We start from the raw sequence: 27,927 nt of genomic DNA, 5'->3' as shown, positions 1-27,927 counted from the left end.
GCATTTACTTGTTTCAATTTTCAGAGGTACATTTTACTTAAAAATTACATTTTTTGAGTATTTTCCTGCACTGTGAGATTAACTTGTTTGTTACTTGTTGTTGAAGGTATTCTAAGTAGTATATCTTGAGGTAGTTTGAGTGGATTTGAGGTTTTTTTAAAGAGTATTTTTTTTTTATTTAAAATTTATATCTATATCACTTGTGTCTTTTTTTAATTATTATTTATTAACTGAGCTATTCTATTGGTTTTTATGTTTAAAAAATGTAAAATACCCGGAACTATTTCTCTTTTGTATAGAATGTTGTAAAAAATGCAACAACAAGTTATATTTAATTTTTTAATTAAAAACTATTTTTTGTTTTTTTACTTGCTTGAACTAGTTATGAGGTAAACTGTTGGTTTCTGGCTGGTAATTATTTTTTTTTTTAAATATTTTTTGTGACATTTTTCCTTAATTTTAGATTTTTTACTAACTAACACTCTACTAACATGACAAATAATACACTAATTTTTTAAAAAATGTTTATTTTTAATTTTTAAAATAATTATTTTTAATTATTTATTCAATATCAACACGTTAACTCTATTATTTGCTTCTTGTGTACTTATACTTCTTGCATTTGTTTATTTTTAATTCTTTACATTTTTTAAAATTTTATTTTTTTTAAATTGAACGATGGCACAAACGAATCATAACAAATGTTCTTGCTTTTTTTTTGTAAATATTTATAATTTAATTTTAAAATTAAAAATTTTCTAATTTTCTGGACATTTTTTTCATTCACGTATACCTTTAGTTTATTTTTTTCTGCTATCGTATAATTTTTTGTCATCTTTTTTTTTGTATACAAACTTAAGGCTTCATGTTTTTTTTGTTTAAATGTAAATTTTTGTCGAAAGACCAATTTTTTGCTTAGTTTGCGGCAACAGCTGCTTGCCCTGATTCATCATCGGAATAGTTTCGTTCGTCGCCCGAGCTGTTGATCTCCTCTTGATGGCGTTCTCGTTCGTTTCTGTCCTGTTCATGTCCCAAATCCATCGGTTCGGAGTCCCGTTTGATGTCCATGCCTCCGTGAATTTTGCTCGAATTGTTGTTCGCTGGTTCGATCGTGACACTCGTGTTCGATTGGATCTTGCTGAGGAAGGAATTTGGGCTTGTATCGCGATTATTGTTGACTTTTGCGATGTCAATTTGGGGCGGCAAGAGTCCCGGCGGAAGTTTATCTAAACCGTGTCCCATTGCGTTAAGTTGAGCCATTTTTGCGGCGTGGAACGCTGCCATTGCTTGATCTTGTGACATTCCCATTCCTGAAAAAAGGTTGAAAAAATTGAGGTTAGAATTTTTTTGTTTGGGATTTTTTTAGGTTAGAATTATTTTTATTTTCAAATGTTAAGAAATTTAAATCTGAGTAAAAATCTGAAGTTTGAGGTTAGAAATTTGTTGAATTAAAAAAAAATTGAGGTTATATTTTTTATTTTTAAAAATTTTTGAGGTTAAGAAGATTTTTTTTTAATTTACTAACTTTTGAGGTTAGTTTTTGTTTATATTCTGAATTTCAAAAAAAATTTCAAAATTTTGAGGTTATATCTTAAAATGATTTTGAATTTAAAATTCTTTTTTGAGGTTAGAATTTTTTTAGAGATTTTTTTATTAATAAATTTTTAAGGTTAGAAAGAATTTTGTTGAACTTATAGACTTTTTAGGTTAAAATATTTAATGATAAAAGATTTTGAGGTTATAATTTTAGATCTAATAATATTTGAGGTTAGAATTTTTGAGGTTATATTCAAAAAAATCATAAAAATCTTACCGAATGAATTTTCCGTAATAAATTGCAAATAAGTATCCAACAACGCTGAACCTGTAGGACCTCCATGTCCTCCCATCGCCGCATTTCCGCCATCTTTACTCAACTGTTCCAAGCTCTTTGGCGTCAATGCGCCCGATCTAACGCGCGTTATCGTCGTATTTGGATGACTAAAAGCCGTCGGCGACAATCCAAACTGATCCGAATACCTTCCATTTCCGCTCGCAGGTCCATGCCCGCTCATTGTCAAGTCCTCAGGATCATTATCTGTGTCGCCATCTTCGCCACGCATATCCAACTTCATGTTTGGTCGACTACTTGTGCCCGTGGGAGAAGCTCGTGCCCGCAATTCAGCTGCCGAAATTTTTACGCCTGCCTTTGCGAGTAAACGAGAAGCCAATTCGGGATCGAAGGGCGATGGCATCGGCAAAACTGGAAGATCTTTCGTGGAAATTCCGCGATGTTGACGCGACATGTGCGAATGCAAGGAGTTACGAGACTTGGCAACTGTTCCGCATAAGACGCAACGATATCCGGGGCAAACGGTGTGTTTATCTTCCAAATGTGTGCGTAATGTGTGAGCTGATCGATAGATTTTACCGCATTTTGGACAGGGACGAGGATCCGTTGCACGAACACGCATTTCCAAGGTACGTCTGTTTACTGTAAAAAATTAAAAAAAATAATTATTAATAAAAAAAATTAAATAATTTTAAATATTTTTCCTTAAAAATAATTTAAAACTAATTTTTTCATCAGCGTTCTTTGTATTATCTTTCGTTTATTATTCATATATAATAATTTTATTATTATAATTATTGTTTTTTTTCTTCATCTTTCATTATTTATACTTTTTGTTCATTATAATAATAATAATAAATGTTATAATTATAATTAATAATAATTGGTATCTTAATCCTCTCATCTGTTGGTATTTTTATTTATAACTTATTCAGCGTGCTAAAGTACTTTTTTTTTAATTTTTATTATTTTTTAAAAAATAATAAAAAAAATTAAATGGCTTGAATCTAAAACTAAGTTGGGTACAAAAATAAAATATTTTTTTTTAGAATAATATTTTTTTTTATATTCAGACTGGTTGGTCAGGAACTCTCAGGATCTCAGTATTATAAGATGTTTGTATCAAAGGGATGTTTTTTTACACAATATTTATTAATAATTAATAATAATATATTAATAAAAATTATTTTTTTTTCAAAATAAGGAACTTTTTTATATCGATTAATTTTTAAAAAATTAATTTTTTTATTTTTTTTTATATTTTAAAAAGGAACATTTTTTTATATAGTTTTATTTTAAATAAAAAATATTATTTTTTAAAAAATTGGTGGAAATTTCTTCTATAAACTAATTTGGAATGCAAAACTGTGATGAGATGTCTTTTTTATATTTAAATAATAATTAATTTAATTTTAATTATTATTTTTTTATTTTATTTTTTCTTTAAGGAATACTTTTCATTAGTTTTTTTGGTAATTAAATACTGTAATAATTTTGTAAATAAAGCTATTCGAAGCATTTTTTATAATTTTTGGTGAATATTACAATATTTTACATTAATTTTATATTTTCTATACAAACTTTGGGTTACGCGATGTTTTTATTGTGTTTCAGTACTTTAGCATCTTACGTTCTAGCTCAGATTTTATATCAAATACTGATAATGCAATTGTTTATTTTTTATATAGGAACCATGTTTAATTATTTTCATAGCAATTTATATATTTTTTTTGTTAAATACTTTTAATTATTAGTTATTTTTATGGTATCCCGGTGAAAGGGCCCCCGGAACTTCGCATCGCCTTCATTTTCGCCCATTGCAGCGTGTGTTTCAAGCGCATGTGATTCCTTACGGAATTGGGATGAGCGAATCGTCTTCCGCACTGGATAACCGGGCAAATGGGACTGTCGCGCGGATAATGTCTATCAAGATGTTGACGAAAAACGCGCGGTTCAAGGGGCACTTCACACAAGGGACACGGCAGAAGATAATTGTTACTTCCCGCATTATTGCTACAACTATCGCGATTGTTACTCGTAACGTTGCCCAGGTGATTATTATTGTTATTATTATTATTATTCGTGTTATTGGAATTGTTATTTAAGCTATTTCCCGTGCCGACGACGACATTTTCCGCCGAAATGCCGGCAGATGTCGCCGCATTCATGACATTATTGCAATTTTCGAGGGCAGCGGCGAAACTTTTGTTGTTGCACGCACTAAAGAGACGCGCCGTGATTTGCAAGTGTTGCTGATGCTGTTGGTGTAAGGCGCGTTTTATGCCGGCAGCGAGCTCGTCGGAAGCACTCGGTGTCACGCCAGGGCCGGACTTGATGTTTGACGACGACGACGCTGCAGCGTCTAAGCAACTCGTTGGCGTATGGGATGCGGAACGCGAAACACGATTATTTACAAGACTATTTACAAGGGTGTCGGATTCGCCTCGGTCGTCGATGCAACAGGCGTCCTCCATGGCGTCATCCATGCTACATGAGTCGTCAGCTTCTTGCTTTATCACGGCAATACAATGTTGTTGAGCATCTGCAATCGTGCCAAACAGAGAACAGATTGCAGTGTTAGATGATTTCTGATCGCCCATAGTCCGACCCTGATCTGTTTTTTTTTCTTTCTTTTATTTTTTTTTTAAATTCCTTTATCCCGAAGTTTAATGCCAATGTTAATGTTAGTAATGTTAATAATAAGAATAAATCATTATTAATAAAAATACCAACTGTCTCTTATTTTTTTTTTCTTTTTTTTATAATTAATTTTTAATTTTTTAATAATAATTAAAAATATTTTTTTTTATAATAATTTGGAAAATGGTTTCGGTTTTTATATATTTTTTTTAAATATAGATCACGGTCGTAATATTTTTTGTTATATTATATTATATATAATAAATGTATATGATACTAATTATTTTTTAATTTAATAATAATAATGATAAATGTTTTTTTTATAATAAATATTTAATAAACTACAAAAAAAAATTAAAATAAAAAAAATCACAATAAAAAATTATTATTATTATTATTAAATATAATAAATAAAATAATATATTAAATAAATAAATAAATATCAAGAACAATCAGAAACCATTTTTAACACTGAAGTTAAAATTTTATGTTTATTATTATTTTATATATTATTGTATATGTTAGAGAAAATTGAACATGGAATATTTTCTATTCTAATGAAAAGCGGTTTATCGCATTATATTATTTTTTTGGTAAAATAAATTTAGGATATGTTATGCAAATATAATGCGATTCAAAATAATAATAATTTTAAATTCATGTTTGATTGTTTTTTGATTGTGATTAATCAAATAATAATAATGACGTGGAAAAATAGCAGAAATTGCACGTATATGACATTTGCGGTGTCTATCAATTATTTCTAAATTATTATATTTATTATTAAATATTATTTATGTATAAAACAAAACATATATGTTAAAAAAAATACAAAAAAAAAGATCAAACGATTTTTTTTTGTATTATTTAAAAATAATTATTTATAATTATTAAACAAACAAAGAGACACAACAACAAAAAAATACCTCTGAAAATTACACACATGAACGATGATTGAATTTGCGGTCTTTTATACTTAAACAAGTGCAACGTAATGAAATATATTCGAAAAGTAATAAAAAACGAGGAAAATCAATGACTGAAGTTAATACAAAGTTTAAAGTAAACATTTTAGTTTTGTATCAATATCATTATAATGATACATAAAAGGGTCATCCCTCTCTTTTGCCAACTCGTTCATCACACATTGGTCTTTGCGACACTCGTTAAATACATTATTATCATTATTATTGGGGAGGAAGGAACAAAAACATGTTACTTTAGAGACATGCCAAAGTATTATATATGATGTAAAGTAATAATAATGATGAAAGATATATTATACAACATATATGATGATTAGTTTTTGCATATAAAGTTATTGGCAAACAGATAAATTACCTTTGCGAAAGTGAGCGAGGTAATTATAAAAGGTCACCCCCTTTATAGACTTTATATATCTTGCCAATTTTGGATATTCGCACACACAAAAACACACCCCACGAGGAATTACTTTGATTTTGAAATTGATATGTTGAAGATTTTTGCTAATTAAGAGTTTATTGAAATGTGAAAGATTGTTTCGAGCGCGCGGTAGATGAAGTAAGGAAAATTCGTTAAACGGAAAATATTTTTAGAAGTCGCTACAAAAAAAATTATCTTTCGTCTGAATAATTTATTAATGAAATTTATTTATTCCGTCTTTTCTTTTGTTTTAAGAAAATCCACACACACACACACATAATTTATGGGTGCGTTTGTGACATCTTCATTATTATTAATAATATTCGTCGTATCAGTATAATTATTATTATCAACGATCGAAGACGTTTTTTTTTGCAACCATCCTGATGATGATGATGATGATATTTATCCACTCGTATGCATAAATTAATTCCGTTCGACGAAGTGCGTTGTTGTTACATCAAGACGACTCTCAAAGTAACTTATTATATCTTTGCGAGTATAGATCTTAAAAAAGGACAAAATCCCTTCAAACAGTTAATTTATTTAATTTTCATGCTTGCGTGGCGTGTGTGGATGGCGGAGACGGCGGTAAAGAGTTATTATTAAATTGATGAGGGATTATTTGCTTTTCTTTATACTTTTCTGTAACATATATCATATATAAAAAGGACCCGTATACTTCGTTTTATCCATCAAGATTTATTTATTTATTTTATTTTAATTTTATTATTTATTTTATATTAATTTTTTTTTATTATTTATTAATATTTTTATTTAATTTAACAATTTAATTAATTTATTTTTTTATTTTAAATTTAAATTAAATTTTAATAAAAAAATTATTTTCTTATTTTTTTTAAATTTAATATTTTAATAAAACTACTTACATCATTTTATATTTAAATTTGAATTTAAATTATATTTTAATTAAAAAAAAAATAATTTAAAAAATTATCATACGAAAGTATGCAATTAATTAAAAAATTATTAAATTTTATATTTTTTTTTAAATTATTAATAATATAAAAAAAAATTAATTAAATTAATATTAATTTTTATTGAAAAATAATAATAATAATTTTTAGAAAAATATAATTTTTTTTATTTAAAAAAAATTATTAAAATAATTAATTATTTTATTTATTATTTAATAAAATTATTAATAAAAAATAAAATTTAAAAATAAAAATTATAATATATTAATAAAAAATCAATGTAGGTAGAACAAAGTATAAGGGTCCTTTAGAAAGATATCATATATGTTAATATTGGTTAGTACTTAATCAATGAGCAAAAGATTTTCCGTCATTTTAACCGCTGTGCTCCGATAATTAAATTCACTTTTATCAAAATTCCTTGGAAGTCGTAAATAAACTTTGGGGAATTTTATCATTCATTATAATAATAATGATAATTTATCCTATATATATTATTATATATGTTTCATGTTTCGTGCAAATTCAAGAAAAAATTTCTTTTTAATTTTTTTAATGATAAAGAAAGAAAGAAAAAAATGTACACTCCCCTCATTCAGCAAGACAAACGAAAATATTTCAACCACAAGCCTCACTTTTTTTATTAGCAATAATTAGATATCACATTTATTGGAAAATTAGACACAATTAAACATATAACCATATAACAAACATTTGTTACCTCATACACAATATTTTTATTACATTTTAACCCAAAAAAAAAAGAAAGTTTTGCCGCCGCCGCATACCGTCTTAACGGGACAATAACATGCGATATTTTATGTTTTACTAATATAATATAATATATTAAAACACAAGAAAATTCCTTGATTTGTTTTCTTTTTTTCATTTATTTTTATTATTTTTTTTTCTCTATATATGTTTAATTTGAAAGGGTCGTAAAAATTGTGCGTTTTCTGCATGAAAAATGTTTATTTATCTGTCTCGCCATTAATTTCATTAATTTTGAGTCCAGTAAGGACATTTTCTTGCATGACGACTTTTCTTCATTATTTCGTGTATTATTATGTAATCTTCATTAAAGTAAGTGCCCTCAAAGTAATGTTTCGTTATTTACGCAACTTGAGCGATTTTCTTTAAAAATAAATCAAACTTTGTCTCTAAATAACGAAAAACAAGGATTAGTTACCTGGACATTCAATATATATAAAAAACATGAAGAGGAGAGTTAAAGAAGAAAAATTGAATATAAATGAAAATGAAAGTGTTTACCATTTTTCAACTCCCCTTTAACTACATTTTCACTCGCAGTGACTTATTTAAGTACGTGGAAGAATAATGTGACGTACAACAGAACAAAATAAATGGTTATACAAAACTTTCTTTTAGTACACGCATTATTATTATCATTATTATTATTACCCCTTCGTAGTTTCTCGTTCTTTATCGTCGCCAACGCATCGGATTTACCCTTTTTTCTCATTATTTCTTCTTTATTTCGATTTTTTGTTTTGTGGAAAATAATTGTGCATGCCACAAAACTTTCTCATTTTACAATCAACATAATATTCTAATTTTATAGCTTTTAATAATCGTTCAAAAAATGCGAAATTACACAGTAAAATATTTTTTTTTCTATTTAAAAAAAAAATCCACGAATTAATGAATACAAAAAAAAAAAAAAAAAAAAACTTTTTTACTTAAAAAGTCTCTATTACATTACAATATAATATACTATAGGAGTTTTGTTGTAATTATAATTATATACAAAAAAAAAGTTTTTTTTTTATTTTATTTCAGAATCGATTTAACAACGCATCTAAGCAAAATGCTCGTAAAAAGGAGTATTTAAGGCCATTTATTCGACATGTAAATGAAGAAAACATGGTGCTTTGTGTGTCCTAATTACTGATTAATTACTCCTTTTTATACATCTACACAAAAATAAAAATACAGCGGAATATATTTAAACTGCGTTTAAGAAGAATTGTTAATCTCTCCCTCAACAAAAGGAAAAAAAAATGTTATATTTAATCACAGACATTAAAAGCAATAAAAAATACAATTAAATCGTATGTTTTTATCATTACTTGAACTTTAGGCTTTTCTCGGAAAATTTTAATAATAAAAAAAGGATTTTTCTTTTATTTAATTGCAGAACATAAAAAATATGACGAATTTCAATGTAAACGTATATTTATGTATATTATTAGAATAATACCGCATAATGTATGCTCGACATCAATGACATTCTATGATATTCAAAACTATTCATTTATTGATCCAATTAGTTTTGTTTAAAATTAATCTAATATTTGCTTTGTACATGTTATATATGTTGTTGTTGTATTGATATCAAAATATATATATATATATTTATAGCATTTGACGAGCAGTGGCGGATATTTCAAAAAAAAACCCCAAAATTAAAAAAAAAATTTTTTTTTCGTATGAAATTTAATTTTACTATTTATTATTATTATTTTATTATATTTTTAATTATTATTTCTTATTTTTTTATTTAATTTTTTTATTTTAATTTTTAATTTATTTTATTTTTTTTTATTTAAGCAGAAATTAAAAAAAAAATTTTTTTTATTATTTTTATTAATTTTTTTTTTTATTTAATTTTTTTTTATATATTTCATGGGATTTTTTTTTATTTTATTTAATTTTATTTTTTTAATTATTTAAGCAGAAAATTTTTTTTTTTTAATTTTTGTTAATTATTTTTTAAAAATTTATTTAATTTTTATATTTTTTTTTAAGCAAAAATTTTTATTTATTTTTATTAATTATTTTATTTATTTTTTTTTTAATTTTTTAAGGATCAAAAAATACGCCACTGATACCAACATATATATTAAAGTTTCGATAGTTTATAATATTGTATAGAAATTAAAATTATAATTGTATTAAATCATAGACTCAGAAAATGAATATAATTTGATTAATTCAGTACTTTTCTCTTCACTCTTCACATATTTTCAAAAGGCTTTGAATTTGCGTCATACGAACGATATAATTGTATCATAATAATAATAATTATTATTATTATTTATTGTATATCATATATGTTTGTTGTTGAAAAGACACGCAAAAAAGGTTTGACATGAAAATCGTTACAAACAAATCAAATCCCACGGCTCATGATGAATTTTCCCTAAACAAATACTTTTTGAAATTTTTTTTATCATACATGTATAATACAAAAAAAAATATACATTAAAAAAAATGTAGAAATAAAACGAAATTTATGTTAAAAAATCCTTTTCGAGGCCCTTTCTTACATATAAATGTTGTTAAAATGTTACAAAATACAATAGAAAAATATTATTTTCGGACTTTACATTAAATCGATATCCAGTACAAACATATATGATATACAAAAGTACTATAAAAAAAATAATAATAATAATATATAATATTTGAAAAGTTTTTCCTCTTTTTTTGTTGTTGTTGTTGTTGTAATATTACCTAAACTCGTCGTCGTGTGTGTTATGTTTCATCTTTTACACTTCCCATTTCCATTACCAATTCCTATTTTATTTCGTTTTATGTGTAGTATGGACAAAAGATGGTCCATGTGATGCCAATTTTTCTCAAACATACACATGAAGCTATGTGTAAGTGAAGGTATAACAAAACAAAACAAAAAAAAAACATCAATAATAATGTAAGAAGAATAATGGTCATCAATTTCTTTTAAATGCGCATGAACATTATTGACCATTGTAGATATTGGTTTTATTTTCTTACACTTCTTTTACATTACTATGAGATAAATATTATTATTTTTTTTTTATTATATATTTTTTTTATTTATTTTTTATATATCTTGAAAAAAAATATATGTTGAAGAAAAATAAATACAAAAAAAATTATTATTATTTTTTATAAGTGTCCAATTTGAAATAAATGTCCATAAAAAGGATTTAGACACAAAAAAATATAAATATAGGGGTCATTATATTTTTTTTCGCTTTTTATCATTTCTTGCACACATACGGAAAATCCATCTTTGAGTCATGAGCAAAAAGTGTGTTGAATATAAATTAAGAAAAAAAAATATATATTATATAGAATAATAGGAAATTGTTGTTTTATGGATGATTTAGTTTAACTTTAGTTCGGAAAATCCGTTTTTTATATTTTTTTATGTTATATTTGTTTGGCTTCACCCTTTTTATACGCTTTTTCTGATTAAAAGTATTCTTAATCCAATAACATATCAACAAATATCATGCAAATAGTTAATTTTTTATTTACCTTTTATCCTTTTTTATACAAACATTACTATTTTTATATCTATATGTTGGTAATATTATACATTTTTGTCTATTTCCGTTATAATTTCCAACTTTTCTTTCGGAAAAAGTTACAAAAGGCATTTTTACACACCCATCATTCACCCATATCTTATATTTTTTATTTCTATAACATTTTTTTTTTAAATAATTAGATATATCATGAAAACATTTGCTTCGATTAATAATAAAATAGCATGCCAAGTCAGTCTACTACTTTGGAATCTTCGTCAAAAAGGCTTGTCTGCCCTTTAAATGTATTTTTTTTTTGTATATTCAGAGAAAAATAAATATAAAAAAATCCAGGTGAAGACAAATTGGCATGATGTAACACAAAAAAAAAATATATTTATATATAATAGTTTAACTAGACGACGTATTAAAACGGAAATTGATAATATGGATGGTTTATGACGTAACATTTTGCCATCATCGTTAATATACGAATAATAATAATAATTCCGAAAAGGGGGTGCCTAAACACATGTTTGATTTGATTAAACGAACGCAAATGTATAACTTGCTTATGAATCATTTTTTTTTGATGTATGTCGATCGGGTATCAATCGCAGGGTTCCAGAAAATAAAACAATAAATGGAATAGAAACGGTAATAAAAATAGTTAAAATGGAAGAAGAGCCATTTTTTGAAATAAAATATAAATAAATATAATTTCTCATCTTTTTTTGTTTTATTTTTACGACGTTGTTGTATATTGTGTGTAAAAATATCAATAAATATTGGCACATTACAACTTCTTGTGCAAGAAGACAAAGAAATAACAACAACACAACAACAACAATGTTGATAATAATAATGTTTAAAGAGACATAAACGAACATAAAGACGCGTAAAACGACAATAAAATATGACCGAAAATTGTTTTTTTTTGTTTTAGTCGATGGAAGTGAATTTAGGACTTGTTAACGGGAAGTTTTTTGTTAAGGTCTGATGATCATTATTATTTTTTATTAAAAAATTATTTATTAAAAAAAATATTTAAATTAATTTTTAAAAATTTAGTTTAATTTTAAATTAATTTTTAAAAATATTGTTCTTAATTATTTTTTTTTTAATTTTTATTATTTTTTATTTATTTTTTATTTAATTAAAAATTTTAAAATATTTTTCATAATATTTTTTTTTATTTTTAAATTTTCAATTATTAAAAAATTTATTAAATTCAAACTTAATTAAAATTCTTAATAATTTTATTTTCAAAATTTCAATTATTAAAAAAATTTAATTAAAATTATTATTTTTTTTTTAAATTTAATTAAAATTATAATTATTGGATTATTTTTTTATTTATTTAATTATTTTAAAAATATTTTTGTTTTGTAAATTATTTATAAAAATTTTATTTTATTTAATTTTTTTTAAATATTTTTCTAATTTTTAAAATTTTTATATCATGTTAAGTTATGCAATGAATATCACACGTGATCTATGCGATCATGAAAGATCAATGAACATAACCTCAAATTATTAAAATTTTATCAATAAACTTTAATTTCTTTAACAAAAATAAAATTTTATGATAGTTTATTGAAAAAAAAAGAAAAATTATTTTTTAAAAAATAATTAAAAATAAATTTAAAATTAAATTAAATTAAAAATAAATTTAAAATTAAATTAAATTAAAAATATAAAAAATAATTAAAATTGATAGAAAAAAATTATTTTTTTCGATTAATTTCAATAAACTTCCCTTATCACCCTCCTCAACAAAAATTCCTCTCTCTGCAAAAAAGGAACCGGAAAGTAAATTTATTCCATCATAAAGAAGAACATTGTCAAATATCCACAAACATTCGCAACGAAAAAAAACGACATAAGCACATCATAATAATAATTTAACTGCCATGAGTCCAGAGATCATCTTTATTATATTTTTATCGCAAACGATATGAGACAAGATATGTCATCATTGTAATAAATAAACTCACTTCCGTATCGCGCTGTACCTTTTCGTACAGTTTTTCCGCTCGCCACAGCCGAAATCTATAAAATATCTTCCTATTCAATTATTTCATGCGAAATGTAGTTTTTTTTTGCTGGGCGGCTTTTTCGGCTCAAAACCCATAAAAATAAAAACATGCGGGAGAGTACGAGAGAAAAAGACAATAAACATAAAATAACTTAGATGTAGTAAAAATCATGAACCCATGAATTGTTTCTTTTTTGTATCGCGAAAAATTTTCCGTATTTACAAGAAAAGACAAAAAAAGCCAGCAATGGCATCATCATTTCGCCATTCATTTTATCTCGTGTCTCGTATCTTTTTGCTCTGTTTAAGGGAGACATTGGTAGTAAAAAAAAATATTTTTTTCGCTTAGATAAAAAAAAAGACATAAACTATCACAACTATTACTCGAATCCACGATAAGACGAGAAATAAAGTGATGAAAATGGAATAAATAATAATAATTTTCATGCGATTTTTACAATTGACTTCCCAAAAAAAAAAAAGAAAAAATCGGAAGAGGGGATTTTCGAAGGTCATTCACCTGCCGGCAAAAAAATCTCATCTCGAATAAATTTTACAATTGAATTATTTCTGATCGGTCAATTGACACATTAAGTAATCAACTCTCTCGGATTTTCGATTCATCATGTGAAAGGAGCAGCACCAAAGTAAATATTTTCCGATCAATGACAAAAGGAAGAAAATAAATAAAAAGCGAATAACGGGCGAGCAGTAATCAAAAAAATAAAGCAAAAGAAGAGATTTTTGTCAATTGTGTCTGTCTTGCACATGTCCTTCGTTTGCTGTGGGAGTCATTGATATATGTTACACTTCTTCGCTTACGCTTGCACGTTACTTGACTTGGACAGTAATCAAAGATAAAGTGCCATGAACAATTCTTATGAGAATCGGAAAAAAATTGGGAGACACAGAAAAAAAAGTCACTTGAGAAAAATTGTTTTGTGAGAAATTTGTGTTTCGCGTAAGAATTTTTTTTATTCATATTTCGAAAATTTGTCATAAAAAAAATATTTTTAGCAATTTTAATAATATTTTATCTGAATATTTTTTTTTAATTTTGCTATTTAAAAAATATAATAATAAATAAAATAAAAAAATATTAAAAATTTTATAAAAAAAAATCATAAAATTTTTTTTGAAGGATGTATTATTGATTTTGATAAATTTATATTAATAGGAACGAAAAAGTTTTTTACTTAATTTTTAAAAATTATTTTCATTAAATAAATAATTTTAAGTTAAATTTTAATTATGGCAATAAATTTTTTTTATTTTTTTTTAAATTTTATAAAAATTTTAAAAATAAAAAAATTATTTTCATATTTTTTATTTGTCTTTATCTAAGATAAGATTTAGAATTAATTTTAATTAAACATAATTTTTAATTAAATATTTAATTTTAATTATTAAATTAAATTTAATTAATTAATTATTTTTTATTCAAACTTTTTATTTTTTTAATTTGATTAAATTTAAAATTCATTATATTTTTATAATGAAAAAATATTTTTTATTTTATTTTTTTAAATAATTTTTTATAATTATTTATTTTATTTTTTTTTATTATTAAATTAAAATTAATTAATTGCAAAAAAATTAAATAAAATTTTCTTAAAATTGATAAAAATATTTTTTTATGACAAATAATTTTTTCTCGAATTTTGAATTTTCGACAATTTTTTTCAATATTATTATTAATTTATTTTTTAATAAAAATAAAAAAAATAATAAATATTTATTAAAATTAAAGAAAATTCATTAACTTTATAAAAAAAATCAAATAAAAAATTAATTTTAATGAAAATCGGATCGTCTGAATTTTTTTTTTCGTTAGAAAAATAAAATAAAAATCCACATAAACCAAAAATTTCTCGTCGTCTTCGTGAAAAAGGACTGACATTTTATTAATGATTTTTCTTTTCTTTTTATTTTGAACCATGTGTGTTTATTTCTTTTCCTTCTAAAAATCCAACGAGCCAAGCCACGAAGACTAAGACGAATGTCTTTACTTCCCTTTCAATTCAATAACATTTATAACGATTGTCCGAGATATATTTTCCCTTTTTTTCTGCTTCTTCTTCGATTTTCCTTATTTTCAACGTACATCGACGGACACGACACATTGTATTGTAAAACATTAAACAAATCAAATTTATCGACAAATCAATATCTTTTATCTTTTTTTTCTTCGTTTTTCGTACGAAAATTCTCCAGAGCGTCATCGTCCAAAAACTTTTAACATATCATGTTTTTGCAATGAGTTCACCTAACACGCACTCATTGTTTGGCGCTGGTTTAGGAGAGAAAACATTACATATACAGCACATGCTCGTAGGAGGAATTCTAATTCGGAAAAAGAAGAAGAAGAAAAACGGAGAATGGACATTGTCCAAAAATTCGTACATTACGAAGAATTTACGACAGAAGGTAGAAAATGTAAGTACATCCGTTACTTAGTTTTTTTTGCTGTTGTTGGGTGATGAAGGTACTGTCGTTGTCATGTACTTACGATAACAACCACACATGTGACCCATAGCACATTACTCCGTAAGAAGACCCAAAAATTGTACATATTCAAATAATACTTGCTCGCCAGCACCTTTCTCCTTCTTCACTCGTTTAAGTATGTATACCGCCCAATTTATCACTCATCTTCGTTTCTTACGTTTTTCTGTCTCAGATGTGTGTGTGTGTGTTTCTGTGTTCTCACGTGAAACGTTGCTATGAAATGATATGTATACCTTTTTCTCCGGCTTTCTTTCGCATTTCAATGAAAAAATTGACTTTTTAATGGTTTAAATGATTTTTTTTTGAAGTCACGTGGTTAAAAAAATTTTAAAATTTGCATTGGGACAAATTTTTAAAATGTTCATTGGGGTAAAATTTTTAAAGATTTTCTAAATTGCTTCGGGATTAAAAGTTTTGAAGAAAAGTTTTCATTTATTAATTATTTTTTTATTTATTTATTTTTAAATTTAAATAGTCACGTGGTTAAAAAAATTTAAAATGTGCCTTTGGGCAATTTTTCTAAAATGTTTATTGGGGTTTAAGTTCAAAATGTGATCTGAGATAATAATTTCAAAATTGCTTTGAGTTAAAATTTTTGAGCTTTTCATTTTATAAAATTTATTTTTTTTTAAATTTAAATAGTCACGTGGTTCAAAATACTTCAAATATGCATTGGGTAAAAATTTTAAGAATGAATCAAGACAAAAAATTAAAATGTGTATAAAATAAATAAATTTTTAAGTTCAAATTATGAAACTTTTAAATTTTCTCCAGTTATATTATTTGTTTAACTTCAATAGGTCACGTGGTTCGAATTATTAAAAATATACTTAAAGAATTTTTTTTTCAAAATTTTTCAAAAAAATAAAATTAAAAATATGCTTTGGGACAAAAAATTTAAAATTATGTTAAAAAATTGTAAATTAAAGTTCAATTTTGTCAATTATTTAAATTAATCAAGTCACGTGGTTAATAATTTCAAAAATACGTATAAGAAAAATAATTTTTGAATTTTTATCAAGGCAAAAGTATAAAATGTGATCTAAAACAAGACCTCAAAAGATTTCAGATCAAAAATTGATAAAATTTTACGAGTTATGTGATTTTTTCATATAATATGGTCACGTGGTTTGAAATTCGTAATACGCTTAAACAGTTAATTTAACGAAAACATTTGGAATTTTTTGCTTACGGACACATAATAAATCCAATTGTATTTCAACTAACTCATTCCAATTTATCTCCTACCTATATCTTCACCTCCCCCGTTTCCTGTACTGTTTTTTTCTCTTCATTTTCTTATTTTGTTTCGTATTTATCATCATTGAACACATTTTTTTTGGGCGCACGAGTACCTAAAGTGTGTATTACTTATTCTTGATCGTCGTTATTATTCTCTGGCATTTTTCTCTTGGCCAGCGCAAGACACAACAACAACATTGTTCATGACGTGTGTGTAATTGTATAATGTGTCGGTCGGTAGGGGTGAAGCTGGACCATTTTCACCATTTATTGATATATCTTTGCTTTTAGTGTGTTTGCGGGAGAAAAATTCCGAGGAATGAGGGAGATGGTCAAGTTAGTGTACTTACTTTACGATTTTAATGTTACTTTATGTGTTTTCTTCGTACGGAAAGCCATGGGGGCATTTATTACGTGTTTATGCAACGAAAGAGTACAAAAAGGGTCAGAGAGAGAGTTTATTAGTGCATTCAAGCATTGAAGTAAAATAATTTTATCTCCTTTTTATGCTTACTTGCTAATAAAGTTTTGCACAAAAGGGGATGAAAAATGGGAAAATTTGATTGATTTAAACTCTTCTGCGAACATAAATAGTTCAAATTTCTCTCACGAGCCAAAAAAAAAATCTGTAAAATTATTCGGTAATCGGAAAAGGGACACAAAATTTGTGCTAAATAAGTAAAAAATGGGAAAACTAGTAAATAATACATGAAAAAAGTTAAAGTTTTGTGTCATGTAGCTCCCATCCCATCCCGTATCTCTTTGCCTGGCATGACTTGATATGGGTGTACATTTCAACGTTTTGTACAGAGAAAATTTTTCGTGTATTGACATGGATCTTAGTTATCTAGCAGCACACACACACAATGTTTGTATGAAATTACATGAACAACAACAACAAGAAAAATATATCGGGCACATATTTTGTCCTGAGCTGAAAATTTAGACAATATATCTTATTTTTGCTGTTTTATATTATTATTTTTTTATGTGAAAAAGGCAGGGATGTGAGTTAAAAATTTGCGTTTTTATAAAAAAAAAATTATAAAGAAATTAAATTTTTGATTAAAAATTTTAAAATATTTTAAAATTTTTAAATATTTTTTTTTAATAATTTTTTTAAAAAATAATTGTTAATTTTTTTATTATCTTAAAATTTTTATATAAAAAATTAATTATTTTATTAATTTATTTATTTTCATTATAAATTTTATTTTTTTTTTTAATTATTTTTTTAAGTAATTTTTTTTTTATATTTTTACAAAAAAAAAAAAATATAAAAAATAAGTTTTTTTTTAGAAATAATTCTAAAAGTAATTTTTAGAAAAAAAAAAATATTTAAAAGATAAAATTGTTCTATTTTAGAATTAAAATAATCAATTCGACCTTAAATAGGAAATTTTTCACAAAATAATTTTTTTTTCATAAATTGATGATTTTAAATAATTTTTGAAATTATTTAATTTTTTTAGTTTAATGAAAAATACATTTTTAATGGTATTTATGTTAAAGGAATTTAAATATTAATTTTTTTAATTTTATTTTTTTTAAATTGAATTTAAACGAGCTTTTATTGAAAATTTTTATAAAATAATAATTTAAAAAATTTAAAAAATTTTACAAAAAATTCTGGAAAAAATAAATTAAAAATAAATAAAATTAATAAATTTAATAAGAAAATTAATTTTTAATTTTTTTTAAATTATTATTTTAATAAAAAAAAAAAAATTTTTAATTTTAATAAAAAAATTTTTTTAATAAAATTTTTTGTTTAATAAAAAAAATAAAATTTTGATAAAATTTTTCGTAAAAATCTATTTAAAGCCAAATTTCTTCAAAAAAAAAAAAAAAAAAAAATTATTGGACCTGCTTTTACTTTAATCTCCTCACACACACACACGAGACATGACTTTCTTTTAGTTTTGCCCTTATTGTGTTAAACTTATCTTGTCTCTTCTTCTACGTTTTTCTTGTGTGTGATTACATTAAACAAATATACTTTATTTCGCAACTATAACATTACATCTTCTCTTCCTCTATTTGTCTTATTTTTTTTTGTCACTCTCATCCCACTTTTCTGCTTATTTTCATCCCTTTGCTCGTACACTTTACTTAACTAGCTACTTTTATCCAGTATTGGCATTAGTTGAGACGAAAGACAGAGTAGCAGCAGCTAAACGACATCATTTTTCGGGTAAGAAAAAACTTTGTGCTATTGATTTATTACTTTTTAAGTTTTTCCGAAAATAAAATAAAATAACATAAAATGATGATAAATTTAATATTATTCCCCTTTTATTTTTTTTTTACGAATTTTCTCATATGAAAAAAGAAAGTTTTCTCACTGTTTTATTCATTTTTTTTTATTTTTCGATTTTTGACCATATTTCACGAAAAAAATAAAGCCAACTAATTAAACAGAAAACTAAAAAGAAAAAAAAACTAATTTTCGGTAAGTCAAATATTTGTTTGAGAAAATCATCAGAATAATAATTTTAATCCGTAAACATGGGATTTTATTAAAATTTGAAATAAAAATTATTTTTTCTCATGACGCATATGAGAACATTCAAATAATCATATAGAAGAAGATTTTTCGTACATAGAAAAAGGATTTGTATGCGGTAAGCAATTTTCCTATTTTTTGGCATTCAACCACATCTAACGCACACACACACAGAAATTTCATTTAATTTTCATCATTAATAAGACTTCTTTTGTACCCAAACTCGTACTGCTTGGCTTATCCATGTACGGAAAAATTCTAAAATTATTATAATATTTATTTTGCAACGAACGGAAAACCATAAGCAAGGCCCCCCTCCATGCCCGTCACACGTTCTGTGGCACGTACATCAAAAAATGTTTGCCTAAACTAAAATAAAATAGGAAAAACCACATAAAAACTATTTATCATTTCAAATGTTCGTTCGTTCGTATTTTGCATTTAAAAAGGAGGAAAAAAGAGAGAGAACCTTCCTTCTTAACCATTTTATGTTTTATCACATACGAGCGTACGATGCATGAATAATATAAAATATCATATCCGATATTTTTATATAAAATAAATTTTAATTCAACAAAAGTACTTTTTTCTGTTATTTATTTAGATTTTTCATGTGTGAGGAATTTATGAAGGCAAACAGACCCTAAAAATGCGCTTTGGAAAATTTTTTGCATGAGGCGAGTTTTGGGAGTAATACATTTACAAAAGGAACGGATCAAAAACATTTAACAAAACTTTTCTTTCTGGTTGGACAAAAATTAGTAATAAATATGAGACGACACGACGAGAGACATTGGGAAGGAGGAACGAACAAAACACGGGTTGTTGCCTTTGTGTTTGTCGGATTATTACAACATAGCAAGAGTCTAATGTGATGTATGTACTTTTTAGCTTCAGTCAGATTAGAGATTTGCTGAAAAGTGGTCAGAAAAGTGCAAATAAATTTGTGGGATGATGGGAAATTGCTTTTCAAATATTTTTTTTAAATTAAATTTTTTAAATTTGAATTTTTTTATATTTTTTTTTAAATATTTTTTATTATTTTTTTTTGAGAATTATTAATAATTTTCTATATGATTTTAAAAAAATATTTTATATTGATTTTTTTTTTATTTTATAAATTTTTTTATATTTTTTCAATAATTTTAATAAAATTTAATATTTTTTTTCATAATATTTTTTTTCAGAATTTTTAATTTTAAGTATTTATTAATTTTTTTTTGTTTATTGTTTTAAAATATATTTTTTTTACTTTTAAAACTAATTTTTTATTAAATGAACTATAATTTAAAAATAAAATTATAAAAAAAAACAATATAAAATTAAAAAATTTTTATAATAAATTTAGAGTTATAAAATTAAAATAAATTTCAATATAAAATAATAATTAATAATAATTTTCAATTTTTATTTAAATTTATATTGAATTTTTATTAAAAAAAATAATTATTTTTAATAATTTTTATTTAAATTTATATTGAATTTTTATAAGTTAAAAAATTAATTTTTTATTTAATAAAAAATTATTTAATATCCTTAAAAATTAAAATAAATAAAAAAAATAATAAAACAAGATTAAATTTAAAAATAAATTTATAAAATTATTATTTTTTATTATTTTTTCTTCAAAAAAAATAAAATAAAAAAAATAAAATAAAATAAAAAAATAAATAAATAAAATAATAATAATATTTTTGTTCATTTTGTATCATTTTATCAATAAAACTCAAGCAAAAGTCGAAACTATCAAAAAATATTTCCCCGTTAAATCAAATCCGAATCAGAAATAATCACAATCAATCACATCTCATTGGCACCCCCCAATTTTCCGGAAAAATTTCGGTGTGTTAATGACACAATAACTGATTCTCCGTAATTTTTTTGCATGATAAATGGACAAAAAATCACCCTCCTTCGTCATGCCTTCTCCTCAAACGACGACGAACCGAAGAAAAAAAGTACACGGAAAATAGTCCGACAACAATAACAATAAAAACATGACATTAAACGACAGTAATAATAAAAAAATATTGTGTTATGTACGAAAAAATGTAATAAAAAATAACTTTAGAAAATTGTTATCGTTTTTTTTTTCGGCACTCAGTCGCTCTCTCTTTATTAGTTGCCATCATTAGACCACGCGTTCCTCGGGAGGCAAAAATTTATGAACTGTGAGTCAGGATAAAAGATTAAAAGTAAATTTTTCGGACCCCTTTTGTCCGAGAAAAGGAAATCTTCTTCATTTGTTACATTTTTTGTCGGTACACACGTCATTCATGGCAACAAAAAAAAAATAAATTTACATGATCATTGAATTTTTTTTTTTTTTTTTTTGAAAAAAGGACATAACTTATCTTTATGTTAAAATCAAGCAAAAATCGAGGGTCTTGTACATAAAAGGAGAGGAAGAATATGCTCTCAAGTACCGAACATCCATTTTCCTTCAGTTTCATTGTCCGAAAACATTATAAAATGTGTACAAAATTTCATGTGTTCGGACATGAGAAAATATTTTGCTTCACTGAATATTTATTTTTTTTTTGAAAACTTGGCTGCTGGGAGACCAAGCAAGCTGTGTGTGTGTGTGTGGTAAACGGACAGGAAGTGTATTACGATGAATGGATGTGAAAGTACATGTGAACATCTTGCTGGAAGCATGACATGGCACAAAGATTCACTCTCGAATTCTCAAACAAAAAATTACATTTTAAAGGATTTTTTCGAGTTAAAATCAGTTTTTACTGAAAATTTTGGTTTTATGAGATTTAAAATTATTTAAAAAAAAAATAATATTGTTATTAATTTAATTTTGATTTAAAGCAAAGTTTTATTTTTAAAGCAATTTTTATTTTTTTATTGATAAAAAAATTATTTATTTATTTTTTTATTATTAAAATATATATTTTTTTTTTATTTTTATTAAAATAAATTATGAAAAATCATATAATTCATAAGAATAAAAATAAAAAAAAAATTTTTTGATATTATTATTTTTTTTTATTTTTAAAAAATAATTTTTTTTAAGGAAAAAAATTAAAATATTTAATTAATTAAAATATAAATTTTAAAAATAAAAATCAATCACAAATCAATTAAATAAATTAAAAAAAAATTAATTAAATTAATTTTATTTGAATAATTATAAAAATTAAAATAATATTAAAATTATTAAAAAAAAATATTTATGTATTATTAAAATAATCATTATTAGTATTTTTTTAAATTAAATTATTAAAATATAAATTTTTAAATATTTAAAATAAAAAAAATATTTTCAAACTTAATATAATTTAAAATTTTTTTTAAATTTAGCTTAGTTTAATTTAAATAAATAAAAAGAAATTAAATAATTTTTAAATAAATTACAAAAATTTAAAAAAAAATATTTTTTTTAGAATTATTATTAATATTTTTTTTTAATTTAAATATTATTAATAATTAAAATTATTAATATGTTAAAAAAATATTTTTTTATTTAAAAAAAAAATTAAATAAAAACTGTCAAATTTTCATAAAAATCTTCCACTTTACAAAAAAAAAAAAATTTTTTTTTTATTGAAAAACTAATAATCCAAATGTGTAAAAAAATGTAATCTCTTTCTATGGAAACTGTTCGGACACCGGAGGACAACACATGAAAAATAATCGATTCAATTTTTGGAAAATGTAACTATGAACGACAGTCCCTCTCACTCGTTCTCTACTTATTTCCTCGTGTGTCGTCAAAGACACATGTGTACTTGTCGTTTGTGTGTGCGAAAAAATAAAATAAAATAGAAAATTGTCTAAATCTCAGAGAAAAAATAAAAAGTGAACCTATTTCATTTAAAATTGTATCTCTCCAACTCTCGCAATGTAAGGCTTTATTTTGTTAGATTTAGATTATTTTGGATATTATGTTGAAAATATAATGACATGACATGTGTGTATCACCTCATTCCCCCGGTTGCCGACGACGCCTCTTCCACAAAAAGTGTACTCGACAAAAAACGGACAAATCTACCGAAAAAGGGGGTACATTTATCTATCTTTGTGTGCTGTGTGTGTCTTCTTGAATTGAATTGCCTCGGTGCTGCTTCTCATGTCAGATAAAACTTTTGTGCACACACATATCGCTTTAAGATATGCCATAGAATTAAAATTGAAATTGGGATGGACAATAAAAAGGGAAGAAGAACTTACGCCTTTCACGTATACGGAACCCACATTTATTTATTTGCGAACTAAAATGAGCTCTTGTGTACATTTTAAAATGGCACTTCAAGTGTTTTCGGTTGTCTACGAGTCTCATATGAGGCACAAAAACTCGATTTAAGGCACTTTCGGACCGACACATGTGTGGAAGGAGAGGCGAAAATCCAGTAAATGCATGCAAAAGTCTGACTTTTCAGATAAAATTTTGTGTAATAAGCACGTTTTTGTGGACATTTATTTTATTTTTCGGGCCCCTGTTCTCGAAATTGGGAGGAAAACAAGGAAATTACATTTAATTTTATTTCGAGTAGTTTTAATTCTTCCTCCTTTTGGAGTGTGAGTTAGTTCTTTTGTTTAATTAAAATTTTATTTTCAGGCAGACGATAAAGAAATAATCGAATAATGATGATTATTGTGTTGGTTGAATTGATTTGAACCGCATTTCAAGCACTTCTTGGATAGAAAATAATTTTTTTTGAGAGGAAATCTGGGGAAATTTATGGTCAATTTTTAACCAGAAAAAAAATCAAATAATGAAAATGAGGATAAATCCACTTACTCATCCCTTTAAAAAATAATTTTTTTTCAGTAATGCATGGCAACACAGAATGGCACACACAAATCATCATGATCGTCGAATCCCTTATCACAATCGCCCGTATTGAAGTTTTATTTCTGTCGTTTTTCAGGGATGGAAAAAGTTAAATTTGTTTTTTTTTAAACTTTTTGTCTTTAAATTTTTTCATGAAATTTTTTTTTTGTTTGATGAATAATTTTTTTAAATAATTTTTTTTTATTTTTATTTTCATTTATAATTTTTATCCAAAAGAAATAAAAAAAATAATGTGTAAAATTTTTATTTTTAATTATTTTTTTATTTTTAAATTTTTTTATGAATTTTTTTTTATAAAAATTTTTTTTTATTTTTTTTTTTATTTAGATGAATAAAATTAATTTTTTGAAAAAATTTTTTTTTGTAAATTTTTTAATTAATAAATAATTTTTAATTTTAACTTTGAAAATTTTAAATATTTTTCACTTTCTTTGAAATTTTTTTTAATGAAAAATTTTTTAATAAGTTTATAAATTTTTTAATTAATAAATAATTTTTTATTTTAACTTTGAAAATTTTAAATATTTTTCACTTTCAAATTCAAAATTTTTGATAAATTTGATGAATATTTTTTAAATGAATTTTTATTTTAAATTATTTTTTTTTAATTAATTAATTTAAAAATGTAAATAACAATTTTAATTTTAAAAATATATTTTTCAATTTTTCAAAAAAAATTTAATAAATTTTTAATTTTTTTTTTGTAAAAATGCAAATTTATTATTTATTAATTTTTTTTTAAATTTTTTAAAAATGTAAAAAAATAGGTATGTAAATTATTAAAATAAAATAAAAAAAAAAATAATTAAAAATTAATAAAAAAATTCAAAAAAAATTATTAAAAATTAATAAAAAAAATAAATTTAAAAAATTAAAAATTAAATAAATGAAAAATTTAATTAATTAAAAATTTAATTTAAATTTTTTAGAATATTATTTAGCTTGTAACTCAAATATTCCATCCCTGTTTTCAAAGAAAAAAAAAATCATGTAATTTTTTTCCCATATGTACACACAAAAAAAAAAAGAAGAAGAAAAGCGAGCGGTCAATACAAACAGACACACAAGAAGAAAAGTAAAATCCAAATCGAAATTTCAAATGAAAAATGATTTTTTCATCTTTTTCTTGCTGTAGGTAGTACTTGTGTTTGTTTGTCTTCACATGTCATCCATACACGAACGACGCAACTTCATATTACCTTTAAATATCAATATATCTTTCCGGCTCTTTTTTTGCTTATATTTTCTTTTTTTTTTGTCCATTTGTTCTTTTTAAATTCTAATAAGACGTGTCTCATGTGTGTTTGTTCGATTCGAACTCGGGCAAAGAAAGGACGAAAATACGTCACATTTTCACATACGACGACGACGGACGACTAGAAGGGGACATTTTTATAAGAAGATATCTATTTTTATTTCGTTTTATTTATTTTTCACAAAAAAAAAGTTTTATTTCGTACGACGGATCGCACACGAGCAAGTCTTATCACGTAATTTACTTCTTCCTTGACCGTACTTTTCCCGTACTTTTCATGTAGCGAGCGTGCATGAGAAAAATGTCTGACGTTGCCTTGGATAAAATTATGTTTTATTGACCGTGCAGATGATGTTAGCAGCCCAAAGGCGAAAAAAATAAAATAAAAGAGATAAAAGTGGGCGGCAAATCGTCGTATTTGTCGTAAATTCTGCTATTTTTCCACGAAATTCTCTCTAAATTTAACTATTCTAATATTTTTCGCAGGAAAAAATCGGAATTTGTACTTACCGAAGTTGTCGCCATGCATGCCCGAGGGTCCCGGAAAGCCGGGAATGCCTTGCAAACCGAGAAAACCGGGAAACGAGGAAGTGCGCGGATCCATTGAGCCATTCATGCCATCCATTTGGTCGTCGTCGCGATCCGAGCCGGCATCGTCACTCGCATTCGAGTCTTCGCCCGCACTTTGAGCCTGTAGAGATGACAAGTCGGCATGAGTCTAAGTGATGGTTTTGTGATGATTTTTGATGATTTTGATGAAAAATGAAAATTTGCGGCAAAAAATGATGAAAAAAACGGATGAATGTGAAAAAAAATTGAATTTTTTACCTGTGATGGTACAATGAGAGTTGGTCCGCCTTCCAATGCTTGTCCGAGTAACGAGTCTTTGAATTCCATGCTGCGATCGCGATCCTCTTTACGATCACGCGATTCTTGATCCGATTTGCTGCGACGTTCACGAGTAAGGGCGTGTTGCTGTAACGGGGGATTGATGGCGGGCAAGAGACGTTCGGGACTGAAGCCATGCTGCTTTTTGAACAGTTCGGAGCTCTTGGTACGCTTTTGGGGTGGGGGATTTGATGCGGAATTGTCGTCTTGCATGTCCCAAGTCGACATTGAGTTGGAGGACTGCTGATTAAATTTTGTAAGAAAAAAAAAATTTTGTTAAAAATTTAAATTTTCATAAAAATTTTATGATTTTTTAAGGAAAAAATTTAAAAATTTATCAAAAAAATTATTTTTTTAAAATTTAATTAAAAATTTTTTTTATAAAAATTTGAGTATTTTTAAAAGATAAAGAATTAAAATAAATTTCGAATAATATTTAAATTTTTAAAAAAATATTTTAATCAAATTTTATTTATTTTTTTTTTTTTTTAATTTTTAATTTAAAAAAATAATTTTTAATTTAAAAAATTAATTTTTAATTTACATATTTAATTTTAAATTAATTATTTTAATAATTTTTTTATGTTTATTTCAACACCAAATTTTTACTAAAAATTACGATTCAATTCAAAATTCAAATAATTTTTTTTTTAAATTAATTTTAAAATAATTTAAAATTTTTAATGAAAAACTTGTAAATTAAAAAAAAATCAATTAAAGAAAAAAAAATTAAAATTTGAATAAAAAAAAAATTTTAAAAAATTTTCAAGCCAATAACTGCGAAGTTTATTAATTACAAAAAAATAATAAATAAAAATCTTGAATCATTTTTGATAAAATTTTATAATTTTTTGATATGAAAAGTTAAAAATTTAATTATAAAATAAAAAAATAAAAAGTTAATTTTCGTTAAATATTTAAGAAAAAATGAAACTTTTTACATTAATGAGTTTAATAATTTAAAAAATTAATTTTTTCTTTAAAAATTTTAACTTTTCATGCACTTACCTTTAAATCTTGTGACACTGGAAGAGGCGTTGGATGCAAAGTTGTACTCGAAAGACGTGCTGGATTCGCAACATCTGCCAATCCGCGCACTTGCAACAGCTGAGCTGTCTTTAGGAAGTCCGGAAGTTGCTCTTGACCAATGTGAACTTCGCCGTTATACATAAATCTACAAAAAAATCGTAAGTTTTTCATTAAAAATTATCAAAAATTTTAAAAAATTCAAAATTACCTCAATAAACTCTCTACATCTTCAGGTCTAATGTCTCTCAGAATCACGATCGGATGTTCGCAGGGATTGGCTTTGAGTAATTTGCGAAAATACGGACTGCATGCACTCAAGACGACTTTGTGTGCGGTGAATGAGCGTTGATCGCATGCGAGAGTCACGTCGACAAAGTCTTCCTCGTCGCGCAAATGACGAAACGACGACAGAATGGAAGATTGGAAGTCGTTCCATTTGAGGGCGTATTGCTGTTCGGAGGGTGCGGGCGACGCGGCATTCCGCTCCATTTTGCGATCCGACGCCGTTGTCGTTGTCGTCGCCTGATGATTATTCAAAAAGTTCGCAACACTGTGATGTATGTTGTTGTTATCTAACTGAAG

The 27,927-nt window shown here is 24.6% G+C and overlaps 1 protein-coding gene across 1 annotated transcript; it reads right to left on the bottom strand.

Moving 5' to 3' along the window:
• Positions 1 to 865: 865 nt before the first annotated feature.
• Positions 866 to 27,927, bottom strand: LOC134830951 (protein abrupt). The gene is made up of 6 exons (XM_063844570.1): positions 27,554 to 27,927; positions 27,319 to 27,490; positions 26,257 to 26,556; positions 25,939 to 26,146; positions 1,814 to 2,473; positions 866 to 1,310 (listed from the first exon to the last, which is right to left on the bottom strand). The coding sequence occupies exons 1-6, from the start codon at positions 27,832 to 27,834 to the stop codon at positions 916 to 918; spliced, it is 2,016 nt and encodes a 671-aa protein (XP_063700640.1). The 5' UTR covers positions 27,835 to 27,927; the 3' UTR covers positions 866 to 915.

This window comes from Culicoides brevitarsis, chromosome 2, assembly GCF_036172545.1.
Source record: "Culicoides brevitarsis isolate CSIRO-B50_1 chromosome 2, AGI_CSIRO_Cbre_v1, whole genome shotgun sequence".
In the NCBI taxonomy this organism is placed as follows: domain Eukaryota; kingdom Metazoa; phylum Arthropoda; class Insecta; order Diptera; family Ceratopogonidae; genus Culicoides; species Culicoides brevitarsis.
This window is presented reverse-complemented; position numbering and strand designations above follow the sequence as displayed.

What these genes read in the sequence shown, in the direction of transcription:
- LOC134830951 (XM_063844570.1), bottom strand. Translation starts at nt 27,834, where the DNA reads ATGGAGCGGAATGCCGCGTCGCCCGCACCCTCCGAACAGCAATACGCC. An exon ending in CACAAGATTTAAAGGTAAGT is followed by an intron (nt 26,557 to 27,318) that starts GCATGAAAAGTT and finishes TTTAATCAGCAG; the next exon opens with TCCTCCAACTCAATGTCGAC. An exon ending in CATGCATGGCGACAACTTCG is followed by an intron (nt 2,474 to 25,938) that starts GTAAGTACAAAT and finishes AATTTTTTACAG; the next exon opens with TAAACAGACGTACCTTGGAA.